This window comes from Gracilinanus agilis, chromosome 6, assembly GCF_016433145.1.
Source record: "Gracilinanus agilis isolate LMUSP501 chromosome 6, AgileGrace, whole genome shotgun sequence".
NCBI classification, from domain to species: domain Eukaryota; kingdom Metazoa; phylum Chordata; class Mammalia; order Didelphimorphia; family Didelphidae; genus Gracilinanus; species Gracilinanus agilis.
In genome coordinates, this window is record NC_058135.1 from 280,144,930 (window position 1) to 280,163,685 (window position 18,756).

Genomic DNA, 18,756 nt, shown 5'->3' on the forward strand with positions numbered 1-18,756 from the left:
GTACATTGAGTTTTCTTGGGTCAAGATGACTAATTGTCTTAATGGAAATACATGGCAACCACTATCTTGATTACTTTTCTGAAATATATTGAGACTTTTCTTTTTAGGTCAGCATGAGTACAACATCATTATCTGGCTACTCTTAAAGCAAAATAGAATTTGTGTATGTCGAGATTTTTCTCTTTTTCAGGCATTTGTTTGTAGCATAAAAGAGTTTTATTCATTTTTGTTAGTTTTGGGGGGTTTTTTTTTAGTGTACTGTTCAGAAATGGGTCAGTTGCATTTGTTGTCCCACATGGACAGTACTACTTTTAAGAGCTCCCCTATGGCTGAATGGCTTGTAAAGAGCCATCTATATTTGGGTCTTTTTGTCCACATGAGATGATTCTACTCTCAAATTTCAGAACTTAAAGAATGTCCTATAGTAATATCATGAATGAGAAAATGCAAAAAATATTCCACTTATATTTAATCCTTCATTTCTTTCAGATGCACAGAAAAAATAGTGGCAACCGGTAAAGGTAAGACTTTATTACCCGTTCTCATTTACTTTGATTAATTTGTAAGAAGAGGGAAAGTGGTGTAATAATAATTCATTTTCCATTTGAAGAGACCTTTGCTTATTAGTTGAAAAATATCCTTTGTGCTGTGGTGACTATTTGGTACTCTGCAAATTTGGAAAACTAATCTCTTGTGTGCCACTTTCCTTTTATAACCTATTTAAAGAATTATTACTCTTCTAATTGATATATTGGTTATCTTGACAATAATATAGACTGGAACTATAAATGTAGTTTGAGGAATAAGGGAAGAAGATACCTTCATATCAGGCCAGTAAATACTATCCTTTTCTTTTATAAAGGGTTAACATAGTAGTTCTCTAAAATGTAATCTAAGGACCTCTTTTTTAGTAATGAGAAGTTTTAATTTCTAATACAGCAACTATGAATAGACATAATCTACATACACAAAAGCTCAAGCATTTATTACCTACTATTTCCAAGGAACTATTTTGGACGTTTTATATATATATATATATATATATATATATAGCTAAAACACAAGCGAGGTAGTCACTGCCTTCAAGAAGCTTAAATAATGGCTGACATAAAGTTTACAAAATGGGCAACTTGCATTATCTCACCTAATCTTCATAACAGTACTGAAAGTTAGATATTACAGGAAATTATCCTACTTTTTTTAAGATGAGAAACTGGAGAGGTTAATTGTCAAATACATATTAAATGTTTGCTATATGCCAGGTGCTGTATTATATAAAGACAAAAGTAAGACAAGCCCTTCAAGGAGTTTAAATGGTATCAGGAAGATAATATGCCCATAAATAAGTACATACACAATATTTACAAATGTATTAGCAGCTGTAGGGATCAGGAATATCTTCATGTAGAAAGTGATTTTGCAGAAAGTTTGAAGGAGACAAGATCCTCAAAGAGGGAAGGGAATATATTCCAACTATAGCCAGTGAAAAGTTATAGAGATATGGAGATAAAATTTCATGTGTAAGTAATAGGAAGACTAATTTTGCTAGACCAGAGAATTCAGAAGAGCATAATAAGATTAGAAAGACCGCAGAGAAAAGTGTACATTTTTGGCACATGGTGTCAAGCAAGAGCTCCATTTTTCCATTCTTTCTATGGCCAACTGACTTAATTTATTTCATTAGATTCTTCATATTTCTGGAAGTGGAATTTTTTCCCCTCCCCCTCAATAGGGGGAAGGTGAACAGATGATGATTGATTGATTCCAAAAAAAGAGTAAAGGTGTAAAAATAGACTATCAAATTTTAAAGTAATGCTAATGAACAAATTAGGTTGGAAAGATGCTATAATAAGGCAGGGTTCAGTTGTAAAGGACTTTAAAAATCAAACTATGGAGTTCTGCTTTGTACCCAGCGGCTACAAGAAAGCATTGGAGCCATTCTTGGTAAGTGAGTTAATAACCAAGTTCAGACTTTGATCATATCGAAGCTCCTCTTCATTTTAAGTCTGATGTTGCTTCTCCTTTAGGCATCCAATCATCTGTCCATAAGAACAAAATTTGAGCAAAGACTCCAACTTTTAAAGTGATACTTTATAATATAGTTGATGATAGGTTTTACAAAAAAAGAAACACTCCTGCAAGATGAAGCTTTGGCCTGAGGCAGGAGAAAGACAACTGAATTTGCAATCATGGATCCTTTGAATCCTTGAGCAAGTGACAAAACTGCTAGGCCTCAGTGTCTTCCTGTATAAAATGATGAGATCACCTTTGGATCCATTCCAGTTCTAGATCTATGATTCTATAGTCCTATGATTTATTCCCCCCATTCATCATTTACTAGATACTTTTTAGTGTCAACCTTAATTGTTAAAGTATATTAAAATTATACTGTTTCTCTAAAACTGGAAAACCTATATGTTATGTGCTCATGTTGTACGTTAGCCTATTTTATTCAGCCTCTTTTTGGCAGCCAAGAATCCAAGAATAGTTTAGTTGGAGATTAAACTTGCCTTTGCCCTGTTATTATCTGTTGAGTACAGTTCTGCAAATGTATTGATTGCCTGATGTGTATAGATCACTGTTCTATCCTCCCTGGGAGGCAGCAAGTTTAGATAAGGGAAGGCTCTTGTGCTAATGGTGCTCTAGGCTACACAGATAACACAGAATAGTAATATGGTAAATGTAAAGCAATTACAGTTTAAAGCTGAAAGCCTTCTCCAACTATCTTTATAACTTTTTTTACACTTACTGTCGCTGTTCAGTACTGTTCACATGTATAGAAACCCTTATATTCCCCCTTGATTTTATCTTGCTCGTTTTGGGATGGAAAGGCTTGACTACAAATGAAGAAAATATATTATGTCTCTTGTTCATGGCAACATTTGCAATGCCTTATGATAGGGAATAAAGAGAGAAATCACAGGGCAAGTACTTGAGCTGCAGTATCAACAGGCTCGGTGTTAACATGAATGTACCATCACAACTTAATAGTAACACAATTGTATAGTAAGCATACACGATTCAAGTATTTCTCTCTAAACCAAGGGTTTGTTGTTCATTTGCAACTGACTGTGGCTTGGTGGACTGTACTGTAGGTTTTCCTTGGCAGAGATACTGGAGTGGTTAGCTAATTTCTTCTCCATTGGATTAAGGCAATGGTCACATAACTAGTATCTGAGGCCAAATTTGCACCCACGTCTTCCTGACTCCAGGCCCAGCACTCTTTATCTGCTGAACTGTCTAACTGCCCTCTAAATCAAATACTCCTCTAAATTTCTTCTTTGTCCAAGGATACCACCATCTCCCCCCGGTTGTATCACACGGAGGGCCAGGGTCATGTAGCCAATCAGTTGATAATTCTTATGGGAGAACTGCCTCTACAACATCTGTTACATCTGTATTGTGTAAATGAAATTAACTCTAGCCCATTCATAGTCAAAAATCTACTTACCCTAGGCATCTAGATTATATCATCCCCACCTCCCTCAGGGGGAGTGGAGATAATTTAATCAAGTGACAATCTAGATTATATCATCCCCACCTCCCTCTAAGGGGAGTGGAGATAGTTAATCACACGTGACAATAAGTATCAAATCAAGAACAAGGGACTGCCCTTTGGGCAGTCCAAATCAGTGTAGAGGCTGCCATTGGTCCACTTGAATTAGAGGCGGACCCACAGGAAATGACTAGAGACACTATCTCTTTAAATATGTGAGTTATAAGCTGGTGAAGTAAAGTTCCGGCTTTGGACTTGGTGCTGAAGGCCCTCCGCTGAGACCTCAGACTGCTTCTACTCTGAATTGTCACGTGGGTAAGGCTGACTTCCTTGGCCTACCTTGGCGTTTCCAAACTCTGCCTTAAGTAGGCTTATAGCCTCTCTGATTTCTAAGGTCTTGTGGCTTGTAATCTAGTTTAATTAGTCTTTTAACCTTCAACTACCTTAAACGGGATCCTGACTTGGGTCTATTTTAATTATGGAATCAATCTGAATTGTTGATTCCTGGTGACCACATTTTAAATACATATCTATAAATACCTAAAATCTCACTCTTAGTATCATCTTTATCTTTGTGCATATTGTTTTTCTTACCCAAAGGCCAGAACGTTTTTTTTTTTGTTTGTTTGTTTATATCCCTAGTATCTATCACTGTACCTGGAACGAACATAACGGTGCTTAAATATATGTTAAACTGGGGACAGATGGCTCAGATTGAGAGTGAGACCTAGGACAGAAGGTCCTGGGTTCAAATGTGGCTTCATTTACTTCCTATCTATGTGACCTTACACGAATCCCTTAAACCCCAATGTCTACCCCTTACCAGTCTTCTGCCTTGGAACCACAATAAGAATTATTTTTAAAAGTACAGACTAAAAAACAACTTTGAGTTGTAAAAATGTGACCATTTTCCTTGTTTTTAACATTGGAAAATTGCTTTTTGGCTCAGAGATAATCACTATTTTTCGTATTTAGTTTGGACTGAAGTATTCCATCCCTGTTGTTAAGGTTGTGATCTTTTTAAATTTTGGACAGATTTTTATGTTTACAAGGTGAGTATAGTGGAATTCTTTTAGCACATTTGAGGAATTTTTTAAGGCCCAATATTATACATTTTAAGATGTTTTCCAATTTTTTAAAAATGTACCAAAGTGTGGGATTTTGAATTGAGAAAGAGGATTTAGATGTTAGTCCAATTTGCTCACTTTACAGAAAAGGAAGCTTTCTCAGAAAAGTAAAATGAATTATCCAATCAGGTAATGAGTGACAACCAGGATTTAAATCAGAATCCTCTAACCCCAAATCTCACTCTTTTAGCATTGTGCTATGTTGGCCCCCTCCCATTTTTCACAAGAGAATGCTGCTTTATCTTAATCCTATATGTTGATGTAATTTAAAAAAAAACAACAGTATAACTTAGCCAACTTAACCTTGAACATGTGTGTAATAATGGAAATCTTTTTCCAATGCATTGCTTATAATTAAGATAAAAAAGTTTCTTCTGAGTACAGAATTGGAATGATAAGTAGCAAAAAGTATCATTTTCTTGCCTGCTTTAGTAGGTTCTACCTTTGGCAGAACCCCTGATACTTTGACCATGTTCTTCTCCCCACTCGTGCCTGTTTTCTTTTTGTTTTTTAAAGTATAGGAAATTTGACTTTGTAAGCCTAATTTACCCCTTTTAATGGAAGATAGCATCAAACTACCAAAAGTTGTAATAAAAGTTTAACACTATTGGTATATCAAGGGCTAAACCACCATCATCTTTCAAGTATCAATACATTTTGTTTTGATGCAACACACTTCTCAGCAAGCACATACAATTGGGTACTTTTTGACGGAGGTCTGAACAAGCAGAGAAATTTTAACCAAAAAAAAAAAATAACAACTACAAAGACATTTGGTAATTTGTAGTCTTGGAGAATGGTATTTTCAATTTGTCTTGGTGTCATAGTTTTTATTTTATACTTTAAATAAAACTGTATAACCCGTTGGATCTGTTTCCCAAGATGATTAAGGAAAAAGGAAAAGAACCTATGTTTTTAAAATACTTATAGCTGCTCTCTTTGGGACAGCAAAGAACTGGAGATTGAGGGAATGCCAATCAACTCGGGAATGGCTAGAAAAGTTGTGGTATGTGATTATGGTAGGATACTATTGCACTGTAAGAAAGGATGAGCAGATTCATTAACAAAAAAACATGGAAAAATCTGCATGAAATTATAAAAAGTGAAATGAGTAGAACCAAGAGAATGTTTGAAGAATAACTTATAAATGTCCACTGGACCTCCAGAGAAAAAAGTGATGAATAGAAACACCAAAGACATAGTTCAAATAAACCTAATACCTTCTCTCTTGTGGGGAGGGGAGGGAGATATACCTGGGAATTTTGATGTAGCTAACAAATAAAAATAAAAAATGATGATGAGAATAATAATAGAAAAAATGATTTAAAGAGCTTAATAACTGACGGTCAGAGTTATTTCATGCCACAGCTAGAAATTGGTTTGGACTAGTGTTTAGAGTTTGAGCTAATTTTCAACTAGCATATAATCTGAGGTTATTAACTAAGTGTGTTGGCTTTTTAAAACAAATCAAATCATTATTTTCTAAAATGCATGCTTTTCGGATTTATTTTTTAAAAATTTATTTTTCTGCCTCTTGTAAGATTTTGTTTTATTGTTTTTCATGTCACAGTTAATGTTATGGCTTTGCTACTTATTAAGGATGTGAATGGTAAGTCATTTGCCTCTGAACCTCAGGTCCACTCATGGAGTAAATGGAGGGGTTAGAACAGGTGATAATTAAATTCCATCCAACTTCTGTGTTAAGCAAAGCTTGTCTTTCCTGTCAGTAGCAGAATTTTAATATCAGTCCTTTGCTTAACTTTATTAGTAATTGTCTTTTACTCTGGTTTTGGTTTTGATTCTACCTCCCTACAACTATCATCAGAAAAGCATGTGTACATATCCCATTCACCGAGTTACATTTTATCAGTTTATTCAAGTGGCCTCCTACCTAACATTGGTCACTTGCTTTTTGTTTATGTTTTCTGCCCTAAGGAAGGCATTAGGTAAAGAGGATACTGTTTTTGTGAACAAGTCTCTAGAATTATTATAAATATTATAATACAATTACTCATTATAAAAGTGAGTATCAAGTCACTCAGCTGAGGAGTGGAATGAGAGGTGGGAAGTACACTCAGTTCATTAAGATCCTAATTGAACTTCTTTTGGATCTTTTGGTCATCTTTTTGAGACCTCCACTTTCAACCTGCACAGGGAGCGATTTCAGAGCTTACTGTTTTCTGATCCTGCCTAACTGCCAGTTCAACTTCATTCAGTGCCAATTTCTAAACTTAATGGTTTTGAAGTCCCATCTTTGATATGTCCCTCCCTGTTCCAAGGCTTAGACTCCCCCCCCCAAGCAGATCCAGTCCTGCTGCTTACATAAACATATACTTAATCAAATGTGAAGTCTTCTAATAGTATATCAAATAATAAATTCTATAAGAAATCATTTGAAAATAATAGCTTGTGTTCATGTATTAGATTCCTAGTTTTGGGGGGATTGGAGGGTGGGAGGTTATATATAATATACCTCTTTGGTGTGCTTAAAAGTTGCCTAATGGGGAAAGAGTATGCTTTATGGTGTAGTTTTTAGGAATACAGTGGAAGGAAAACTAGATTGTGGGGGTGAGGATTGGTTCCTTAGCTTCTTAAAGTTATAGGAAACTTTTTAATACTTGACTTAAGCAAAATTTATGATTTCTTTTAAATTATACTTTCATGTGTTTGGAGGGTTTATTTCATGAGTTTCAGAGCGTTAAAAATGTAGATACATAAAATAGCAAAATGAGTGTATGGCAGTGAAATCTTGTCTTTTGTCATTACCTTGTTTCTTTGAGGTCCATTGCCAATAAAGGAAATAACTCTTGAGTCCTATCGCCAGATAAGAGTAAGGCCAGAACAGTTCTCAGATCCAGGTTCTCACAAACTCTTATCCTTCACCAAGACACAGATTCCTGTGCACTCCCCCCACCCCAAACTTCTACCTCTGGAACCTCAGGAGAAATCATTTACTCCTATGATTTCAGCTATTGTAAATAAGTGGTTCAACTCCCACCCCAGGTCAGTTGTGTTCTGAAGTAAATGTGAGGAAGGTACTGCCCTTAGTTTCCCTTCTCTCCGTCCCTTACATCTGGCTCCTCCATCTTTATAAGCAAAAACCTGAGAAATGTTTGCAGCTTCTCTTCCTGGCATCCCAGCTGGCCTTTTTGTAGCTTCACAGCCATCATTCGTATGTGCAGAAGTAGTCTCCTTGGTCTCTCTTCCCTCACCATTATTCTAGTTAAGTTTAAACTGAACACTTAGAAATTCTACTAAAGATTTATAGTTTTGCTTCCTTGACACATTCTCAGACATCTTTTATCTTGTCTTGCTAACCCAAAGGCCTCAATATATTTTTATTATTTTTATTATCATGCAAAACATTTCCATATTGGTCACTGTTGTAAGAGCACACTCAAAACCAATACTCTGAAATAAAAAGCATAAATTACACACTGATGTAATGATTCTTGAGGATCTTCTACCTTGGTCACCCTTAAAACCCCTTCATGTTATGGTCCTCCAAGCCTTGTCTCTGGGGTCTTTCTCAGTAGTACCATCTCTTGGAACACATGATTCCTCATTATGCATCTTTTTTTAATATGTACTCCTACACAAAACTGGTTTGCATTTTATTCAGTCTTTTGCATTCAATGTGAGAAACAATAGATCTAGAGATAATATATTTCCCCCCTAATGTCATTACTCAACAACTAAAAAGAGGAAACAACTCTTTGAGTGTTTCATAGAGAATGTAAATATCTTAATCGATGTAGAGATATCTGACTATATATCTAATTTCCATAGCAGGAGGTTTGAACACCAGAGTCTCCCCAGCCATGGCTTTCATGAGCTATATTAGTAGTCTACTCTGATAAAAGACATTGCCTTTCTCTGGTTCTGAACACATTACCTCTCCAGTTTTCATTCTCTTGACCCTGCCAACGAGAACTCAACATTTGTCCATCTTCTGTATGGAAATATGGATTCTAGATGAATGATGCCGAGTTATGATAACTTCAGAGAAGCATAACTTAATGGATAAAAGACCTGACTTAAGAACCAGAATGACTGCATGCAAGTCATTTAAACTCTTGATAATTCACTAAGATTATACATTGAAGACAAGGTGCCAACCTTTGGTGACTTCTATGGTAATGGACAAAGGCTCCTTTTCTGGAATTTTCAATCCTTAACTGTAGAGGGTCTAATAAGAATAATTTAAGATGTTTTGCAAATAACATTTAGGAAGAGCATAGTAACAGCAACAAAGCATTGGCACAAATTACTGATAAAAGTCTATGGCAATACTCTACTCATTTTACCTTTCCTAAATGATTAATTCCCTAGAGGAGTTTAGTAGAAGAGTATTAAATGAAGAATTTTTCCCCCTTAGTTGAGCCAGTAAACTTTCATGTAACATAAAATTCCACCTGGTGATTTCTTTGCATAAATAACAGAAATATATCCAAGAAATTTCTCCCATTTTATATAGACCTGTTTCACAGTCTTTCTATATTGGAGACGATATTTTTAAAAAATACTATTAATTGAAGCATTTTTAAATAGAAAAGTCCTAGGACATCAGGGATTAATCATGTGTAGTAATTATAAATTTTGAAATTGTTTTGGAATCTTCATGTTCATGAAATTGCTATTTACAGCTGTTTTATGATAATAGCTAGCTTTTTTAAATGAATATTTTACAGTGTGCAAAGTCCTTTTTTTAAAAACCCTTACCTTCTATCTTGGAATCAATACTGTGTGTTGGTTCCAAGGCAGAAGAGTGGTAAGGGCTAGGCAATGGGGGTCAAATGACTTTCCCAGGGTCACACAGCTGGGAAGTGTCTGAGGCCTGATTTGAACCTAGACCTCCTGTCTCTAGGCCTAACTCTCAATCCACTGAACTACCCAACAGCCCCCACAAAGTACTTTACAAATTGTTCATTTTAACCTCATGTTTGAAGCATTAAGCAATTCTGAAAGCCAAAGAACCTAGAGATGGTCAAGCTTGCATTTTTCATCTACCTAACTGTGCATTATGCACTGCTGATCATATAATGCTTATGTATAGATTTGAATGAGTTCTATCAAAAACATTTGTACCTTGAGGGGACCATATGCCAGTTATTGGAATGAGACTTAAAAGATAATGTGATCAGAAGAAAATGTGACTAGTAAATGTATCTTAATGCAATTAAGATTTTTGCAAAAAGCTTGGATCTCCAAAGAATTTAGAATAGACCAGAAAAATACATTACTTTGACTTGTCTTCAGCCCAAGTCTGACCCAATTCCCCATCTCTCTACCTTTCTGCCCTTGCCACACAGCATCAACAGATTTACTCAACAGTTTAAGCATCTTTGCCTTTTGTATTTGGGAGTGAGGAGGGCACAAAGCGGGATCTCCAAGGTATAACTTTTGGCAAACACAGACTATTATCATAAGAATATATAATGCATTAATATTTTTCTTACTCTTTGTACTTAACATTTATTTTTAGGACAAATTCATTTGAAACAGTTAGCTTAATTCACCAAAAATAATGAAATCATCTAGCATCATCATTTTCTAGGGCAAAGGGATCAGTTTAGATTATCAGCATAAGCTTTATGCAGCTATCTTAGGAATTCTGAGAGGTCCATTTAAATTGTGTGTGTGTGTGTTATTTTTTTAGAATATTTGAGCAACTAGGTGGCACAGTAGATTGACCGCCAGGCTAGAAATTAAGAAGACCTGGGCAACTCACTTAACACTGTTTGCCTCAATTTCCTCACCTGTAAAATGAGCTGGAGAAGGAAATGGCATACCCCCTAGTATCTTTGCCAAGAAAACCCTAAATGGGGTCATGAAGAGTCAAAAGACTGAAAGACAAAACAATGTACTGAATATTATAAGTGATGGAAGATCCACTTGCTTATACAGCTAGTTCTCTGAAATTTAATTACTTTTCTTATCTGTAAAAAAGTTAAAGAAAGGGGACTGGTAGAAGTACTATAGAAAGATAAAACTATTCCCAATCACTTGATCTTTAATTGGTTTTCTGATCTTTGCTGTTCATACAACAAATAGTTGTACGCAGTCTTCTGCTGTCACCTGGGAGAACAAGAATAAGACACGGTCTGCCCTCTTGGAGGTCACACATTATGTATCAAAGAGGAGATAAGGTGGGCGCACGAGGAACTGCAATGCAGAAGCGCAGTAAGTGGTACAGAGATCCATGGAAAGGGAGGGCAAGGAATCGGGGAAGACTTTGTGATGGTGCCATTTAAAGCCAAACTTTCTGCCTCCTCTATCTTGGCTCTGGGTGCTCTCTGACTGTCCCACACACCAAGGATGCTCTCCCTCCTCTGCTCTAACAACCCACTTCTCTGGTTTCCCTTAAGTCCCAACTTACAGAAAGCCTCCCCTAACGCATCTTATTCCACCGACCGCCTTCTCCTAATTATTTCCTATTCACCCTGTCTATAGCTTGCTTTGTATATATTTGTTTGCAATTGTCTCCCCCCACTAGGTTGTTAAGTTCCTTGAGGGGGCCTGAGTTTTCCCTGTTTTGAATCTCTAGTGCTTGACACTGTGTCTGGCACAGAGCAGGTGCCTAATAAAGGGTAGGAAGGAGGCTTGGGACAAGGCCTTCTGACTAAGGACAGGAAACTCCTGCCTTTAATGATGAGTGCATCAGTTGCAAAATAAAATTATGTATAGGCTTGGGTTAGTTCAGTGATGGGCAGACTACAGCCTGTGGCCCAGATGCAGCCCCCTGAAATGTTCTATCCGGCTGCGTGACATTATTCCTAATCTGACAGATACAATGAGTAGGATACAATACAATGAAACTTTGAAAGAGTTGCCTTAGAAACAGCCTGACAAATGAGCATTTCCTTTCCTTTGCCCCCCACCCTCCCACCCCCCTTAAAACATTTGCCCATCACTGTGTTAGAGTGATAGCAATAGAAATAAAGGGGCAGGAAGGAAATGTTTTAAAGATGGCATAGAAGGGGCAGTTAGGTGGCTCAATGGATTAAGAACCAGGTCTAGAGATGAGATCTGGGTTCAAAACCAGCCTCAGACACTTCAAAGCTGTGTGATAAGTTAACCCCAAAATTGTAAACATGAGAGACCTAGGTGAATGAACTGGATTCTGAAATCAGGTGAAGAAACACCTCTAGGAAAAAAAGGTTAAACTGGAGTTAGACCCCATCACCAGAGAAGTTAGAACTAGAAATAGAAATGCTAAAGCCAAGAGTTGAGAGTTAAAAGCTCTGGGAATGAGGGAAGATTTCTACCTGATAGAATAATAAGAAAGATGGCCAAGCACAGGCCCTTGAATATACCTACATTATGAAGTCAGAAAGATTGGAGGAGACAGTTATTTCCATGTATATTTATAGTTCTTAATTGGCTACATAACACATTTTTCGTTGAAGCCAATATATTTTATTGTAAATTATGGGGAGGGTGGGGCACCTGTTAAAAGGTGATAAAAAGAATAAGAAAGAATTACATTAGGTTTTTAAGTTCCATCTTTGAGTGGTTGTTGCCAATGATTCTGAATCATTCTGTCCTGTTCTTGGCATGTGGACCAAATGCCTCTTTGTTTTTAGTATTGTGAAAATGACTGGTTCCTTTGATACTAATAATTAACAAGGAATCTAAAGTAGTGGTAGTATTTTCTGATACAGGGTGAAAATTGGGCTATTTTTATTTATTTTTGATGGCATTTGTTCTGTTAAGGTAAGTTCGTATCCAGTATCTAGATTCATCAACAGCCCTCATTCTTTTTATCCAGATAGGGAACCACCTCCCCAAATTATGCAATTTGTTTTTCTCTTTTTAATGCTTTTTGTAAAATGAAGCATTAAGATACTGTAGTTGATGGACAGAATGCTGGTTGTGTGAAACATTTTTTAAAAGGCTACCACAAATACAATTTTGGTCAGTGTTCCAGGGAACCATTCTCAAGGTAGTGTTAATCTTTTAACTATTTAGGAAGATGCGAGCACCTCAGTCAGCCCGTCATGTATCTTTCTTTAAAAATTCTTAATGCATAGTTTAAAAAGTCAGAAAGTAGAGTCAAAGACTAAAGAATTTTAAAAGAAAAAAAATGGATCTATTTTCCAAAATATACTATAGAGAGGATAAATAATAAGATAGTATCATTGTCCCAGATTTTAAATACATATTTATTTCATGGTTATATCTAAAAGAATTATAGTGTATTTAATATGCTTGTTTTCTTCAAATACTAATAATATATATTTAGAGTTTGAAAGGACCATTGGAGGTCAGTTTGTTCAATCCTTCATTTTACAAATGAAAAAACAAAGGTTCAAAGAAATAAAAAAGGCTTGTTCAGGCTCTTCAGGAAAGAGTGGCTTAGACCTTGACCTCCGAATCCAGCACTTGTCCCACTATTACATGTTCCTTCCACATTACAATCCTTTTAGAACTTAAATATATTTAGAAGTTTCTGTGGCCAAAAACTTCTCCATTTAGTTTGGTTATTTCTTAAACAACAAACTTTCTCATCCATAAGTTGACTCATGTTGGAGATTTTTTCCTATGAGCCCTAAGATTGTAGATGCAGAGCAGGAAAAGATCTTAGTACTTGTATTGTTCTTTAAATGACAAAGTTGATTCCTAAAAAAGGCAAAGTCACTTGGCTAAAGCTTCCCAAATGGTCAGAAGCAGGTGGAGGATTTGAACCTTGGTTTTGTAGATCCAGTGCTCTTCTCATCTGCTAAAACCTGCACTGGGCTGCCCTAGCAGAGTCTATGAGGACCCATCGATCACTTGAATGAAATGAAAAGACAATGAAAAGGGATTTAGCAGAAAAACACAGGAGAAGGTTGGGAGTGGGAGCAGTTATTATATACAAACTTGTTGAATTTAAATAAAGTAATTAAATGTTTAGGGAGATTCGTTGTATCTACTAAGGAAGCATGTGGCAAGACTTTAAAAATAGAGGTTATTTTAGCAAAATTATATTTTAAAGCAATATTTTAGTTTGATTTTAAAATATATGCAAACTAATTGACATGGGGAGTTTTTGTAGCTTCAAAATTACTCTTAAAAAGAATTATTGATTCAGTTCAACAACTATTTGAATTCATACAGTGTGGAAATTTTGATATATTGATAATAAAATCAGCCTTGTTGCAGTTCATCTCAAGCAATATCAGGGTGTTGACAAGCAAGAGCTAATATACTTTGTTTAGTAAAAACCCATAGATGGATGCAGGTAGCTGAGGAGACCAACCTACAACAATCTACTCTCAAAGAAAATAAAATAGGTTAGGTATTACAATAGAGGTACATACCAAGGGCAATGGGGGTTGTCTTATTCTACAGATTTTTCGGTATCTTGATTTCTTCCTAAGAGAGGAATATAGCTTAATCTTTTTAATCCATTTTTAAAATCTTTTTAAAGTAGTTCACTACACTGTCACTTTTTCCTTTTTTTTTTTTAAATCCTTAACTTCTGTGTATTGGCTCCTAGGTGGAAGAGTGGTAAGGGTGGGCAATGGGGGTCAAGTGACTTGCCCAGGGTCACACAGCTGAGAAGTGTCTGAGGCCAGATTTGAACCTAGCACCTCCCATCTCTAGGCCTGACTCTCAATCCTCTGAGCTGCCCAGCTGCCCCCACTACACTGTCTCTTGAAACGTCTGAAATGTCCACATGATGGCAATACTGCTTTGGGATTAAGACCAAGAGGGATGCTAAATCTTATATTATTATAGCAAGGGCTCCAGAACCACAGAACAATCATCTGAGGACCATATTAGTTGAAAAAAGCATTTTCGTTTTGTTTTTAAGAGGAAAAATAGAAATTGCCTTCTCACTTTTAAGTTAAAATCAGGAAACATACTTTAATGGGTATAACACTATGGCCTTGAACGTGTTGCATTTTTTTCTTTAAGACTTTGATTTTTCTCCTGTAAAATGGAATTGGTTTTGATGATCTTGTGAGGTCTTGAAATATATACAGGTAAATAGATAAAAATTAGAGAGAAGTATACTAATAACTCGTCTACTAAAAGTCTGGTTTCAGAATGAGTAAGCATTATCAATATATTGAAATCTTAGAAAGAATGTGTCATTGAAGTGTTGTCATTATTTTCAGATGGGGAAAACTACTACTTATTCAATAGAATAACATTTTTTAGTCTTGAAATGAGAGTATTATTGCACAAGACATTAAAGGTTGTATTTTCACTTCAGTAAGTACATGTGATTCTGCCATGGATGAAATTAAGCCAAGTACTGAATTAGAAAATTGGTGCTCTCTTGCACATTTAATGACTTAAAATTAGCTTGTAAAGAAATACTGTTTTTATAACATCATGGAATTTTAAGCCTTAAAGTGACCTAGGAAATAATCTAGACAGTCTGATCTGAACTTATCTTACAAATGAAGAAACAGAAGTACCCCCAAATCAAGTGATTTGTCTGAAGCCAGTACAGCTAGTTATTAGCTGGTTTGGGACTAGAACTTGCTACTCATAAATCTTAACCTGGTAAATAAGCTTTCCAATTCCATTCTCATTCAGCTTGAGTGATGTAAAACATTTAATAAATGCTTCCTATGCATGATACTGTGCTAAGCTCTGGGGAACTCACATACATTGGGGGAAATGACTCTAGCTGGAGGTTTCAGGTATAAGTTAGATGGGAAAGGGCAGTGGATTTTAGGATTCAGTGGTAAAGCAGGTAATTGTGCATCTCCCCCTTCATGTCATTTCCTGCAATAAAACCATTGGACAGGGCCAACAATAGGGTTCCTCTGTCTTTGAGAGCTATGTCTCCTCACAAGGAAGAGTTATAAACCCTACAGAGGGATTTGGCAGGATTTCTCACTGAATAATGACTGTAGGGACTTGGCTGGACCAGATTTAGAACCAGTGCCTTGTCATTTGATGGTAGTTTGGGTTCTAGTTTCTTTTTTTTTTTTTTTTTTTTTCCCCTTCAGCATTACAGCTTTGGATAAGACATTTGACCTGCTTCAAGGCAGATGTCAGAGGTACCATCTACCTCTGAGGTATAAGATTTGATTCAACAAATACTAAGTTTCTTCTTGCCCAGGGCTTGGTGTTAGGCAGTGGAGATATTTAAAAAAGATAGCCCCTGCCATCACGAAGCTTACATTTTACTATGGGATATTATATGTATGGGGATACATACAGGATTATTTGAGAGGCGAGAAAAGACATTAAAGATAGATCAACTTGGATGTCGATTGGCTGAGCTAAGCCTTAAAAGGAAATTAAGGATTCTGAGAAGTAATGGTAAAGAATGGTGTGCATTCTAAGCATGCCTTCTGCAAAGATAAGTCTGTAAAGGTAGATGGGAACCAGAATGTAAATGCCCAAATCACCGGCATTAAGGAGCCTGTGAGCAGAGGATTAACAAGATTAGACCCATGATTTAGGAATAAGGGGGGTGGGGGTGGGGAGGGCGGGTGAATACTGGAGAAAGATCAGACCAGAAATAGAGACCAAATAAGTCTCTGTGAGAGTTTAAGCAAGAAGTAGTGAGCTACTCGTTTTTGGTAGTGGCAATGAGAATATGAGTAAGGGGGAAGATGCATTCAGATCATTAGAGGTAGGATTGACAAGGTGGGACATTACTAGATGTGGAGGATGGGGGTGGGATGTGTTAAAGTTTCACTGAATGATGAGAAAGATTATTATTCCCCTTGACAAGCATTAGAAAGTTTGGAGAAAGAGGTAAATAGGAGGGAAGAGGATTTCTGTTTTAGACAGTTTGAAGTACTGACTATATATCCAGAAGAAAATGTCGCTGTAGTAGTTGGTAATGTGAGACTGAGTTTTGTTAGAAATATTAGAATTTGATATGTACATTTTGGAAATAATTGAAGTCATGGCTTGATGATTGTAGAGATTATAGAGAAAAAGAGAATGCTCAGGACATATCCTTAGACTATCCCAGCCAATATCATGATTGGGAGTTAGATGACAATGATGATTCAGTAAATGACATTGAAAAGGAATGGTCAGACAGGTAGGAGAACCAAGAAGGAGCAATAGTATGAAAACTTACGAGGAGAATATTCAGGAGCAGAGGGAGGATATCAGGATCATGCCCTTTCTTGTCAGCGTTATCCAACAATATAGAATTCATAGGACAGAATTAAGAGGGGAGAACGGCCATCACATTTAGCAGCTGTGGTCATTACCTTAGAAATTTTTCATCTGTGTGATTTAGTCAGAATTCAGGTGTACAGGATTAAGGAATAAGTGGGAGTTGAGGGAAATAGTAGGGACGAGGGTAGTTTACAAGTATAGCCAGGGAAGATGCGGGATGATGGCAACATCAAATTAAGGTTGAAATACCTAGGCTTGCAGAGAAGGAACCAGTAGTGTAGGAGATTAAAGAGAGGAAATAATAGATGGGTTGAGCAAGGTCTCAAAAATCAAGACTCAGTACTGGCAAGGAGAAGGGCTACCCAGGAATGGAACAAAGGAAAAGAAAAGGTGTGTTCTGTGAAATAGAGAAGAAAATGGAAACTTAGAATTGAGATGGCTAGTTTCTCAGTTTTAAAAAAACAAACAATTCTCAAGAGAACCATTCATTAGGAATGCATTTAAAATGAAAAAATAAAAATATTTTAAATTAATAGTCACAATAGCAGCCAAAATACTAGAAAACAGGGGTGTAAATCCATTGTTGATACAATTTGGAACTGCATACAAATAAAATCAAGTTAGCAAAAGTTTACTAAACATCTTCCTTGGGCTAGGCATTATAATGAGTGCGGGGAATAGAAAGAAAGGCAAAAAATAGTTCCTGACCTCAAGGAACTAAAAAAAGTTGATATGGGGTTGGGGGGAAGAGGAAAGCATGCAAATCTTTGTGTATAGACACATATCTACACATATACTGACAAGATAAAATGAAGATAAATCTGAGAAAGAAAGCACTAAGATTAAGAAAAACCAGAAGGTGGGACTTTTTTCCTCCCAAATTAGTAAGCACTGTGCTAAATGCTGGCTCTAAAGAAGGACAAAAGATAATCCAGTCTAATGGGAGAAACAACAAACAGTTATCTGCAAGATAAGTAGGAAATAATCAAAAGGAGGAAGGCACTTGATTAAGGGTGAAAGACTTCCAAAATAAGGTAGAATTTTAGCTGAAACTTTAAGGAAGTCAGGGAAGCTAGGAAGCAGAGGTGAGAAGGGGGGAGCATTCCAGGCACAAGGAACAGCCAGAGAAGGTATCCAGAGCCAACAAATAAACATTGCCAAGAGGCCATTGTCACTAAGAGGATGCATGTGTGTTAGATGGAGATGGCACAGGAGATGTAAGAAGACTGGGGAAGGGGTGGTACCTGCGTGCCCAAAGACTGAACACCAAGCAGGATTTTGTATTGGATCCTGGAAGTGATAAGGAATTTAGGAAAATTTCCACTTTGGCAGCTGAGTAAAGGATGAACTAGAGTGGGGAGACTTGTGGAAGGTAGCCCAACAGCAATGTTACTGCATTGGTCCTGGTGTGAGGGGATTGAGAATTTGCCCCATAGTGGTGGCAGTATGTGTGTGTGGGGGGGCCCAGCAAGGCATATTGGAAGTTTAACGTGGCAGAATTAAAAGACTTTGATAACTAGTGGGATATGGGGTGAGATAGAGTGAGATAATAGAGGATAATACTTAGGTTAGGACTGGGTAAGTGGATTTGAGAATGATCAACAAAGAGATGATAATTGAATCCATGGAAGATTATGTAAAGTAGTATAAGAGAAGGCCCAGGACAGAGCCCTGAGGCCCATACGGGGTTAACTGGCATGACTTGGGGCATGATCAGGCAAAGAAGACTGAAAAGGAATGGTTAGGTGGATAAAAGAACCAGCAAAAAGCCATGTCATGAAACCTAGAGAAGACAGCATCAAGAAGAGAGTGATTGGGTGTGTTAGAAGCTACAAAGAAGTCAAGAAGGATGAGGATTGCATCAAAGCCACTGGATTTAGTGATTAAGAGACCCTTGATAACTGAAGTGAACAATTTTGGTTGCATGTTAAGGTCAGGCAGCAGCAGGTTGTAGAGATTTGAAGCAGTGGGGGAATGGATTAAACTCCTTAAGGAGTTTAATCACAAAAGGGAAGGTGAGATGGGGATGATAGTGGAACAGAAAGA

General features: G+C 36.7%; 1 protein-coding gene across 2 annotated transcripts in view; it reads left to right on the plus strand.

The window, feature by feature from the left end:
• Window positions 1–499: 499 nt before the first annotated feature.
• ZFP91 (ZFP91 zinc finger protein, atypical E3 ubiquitin ligase) overlaps window positions 500–18,756 on the plus strand; it is a 35,341-nt gene continuing 17,084 nt past the window's right edge. Inside the window, exons 1-2 of one of the 2 annotated variants that reach the window (XM_044681339.1) lie at window positions 500–521; window positions 10,678–10,806. In XM_044681339.1, coding sequence (XP_044537274.1) covers window positions 10,752–10,806 — 55 coding nt within the window. In that variant the 5' untranslated portion in view covers window positions 500–521; window positions 10,678–10,751. Of the gene's footprint in view, window positions 522–10,677; window positions 10,807–18,756 lie in introns of those variants that run through there. The other variant, XM_044681338.1, reaches the window with a different exon arrangement.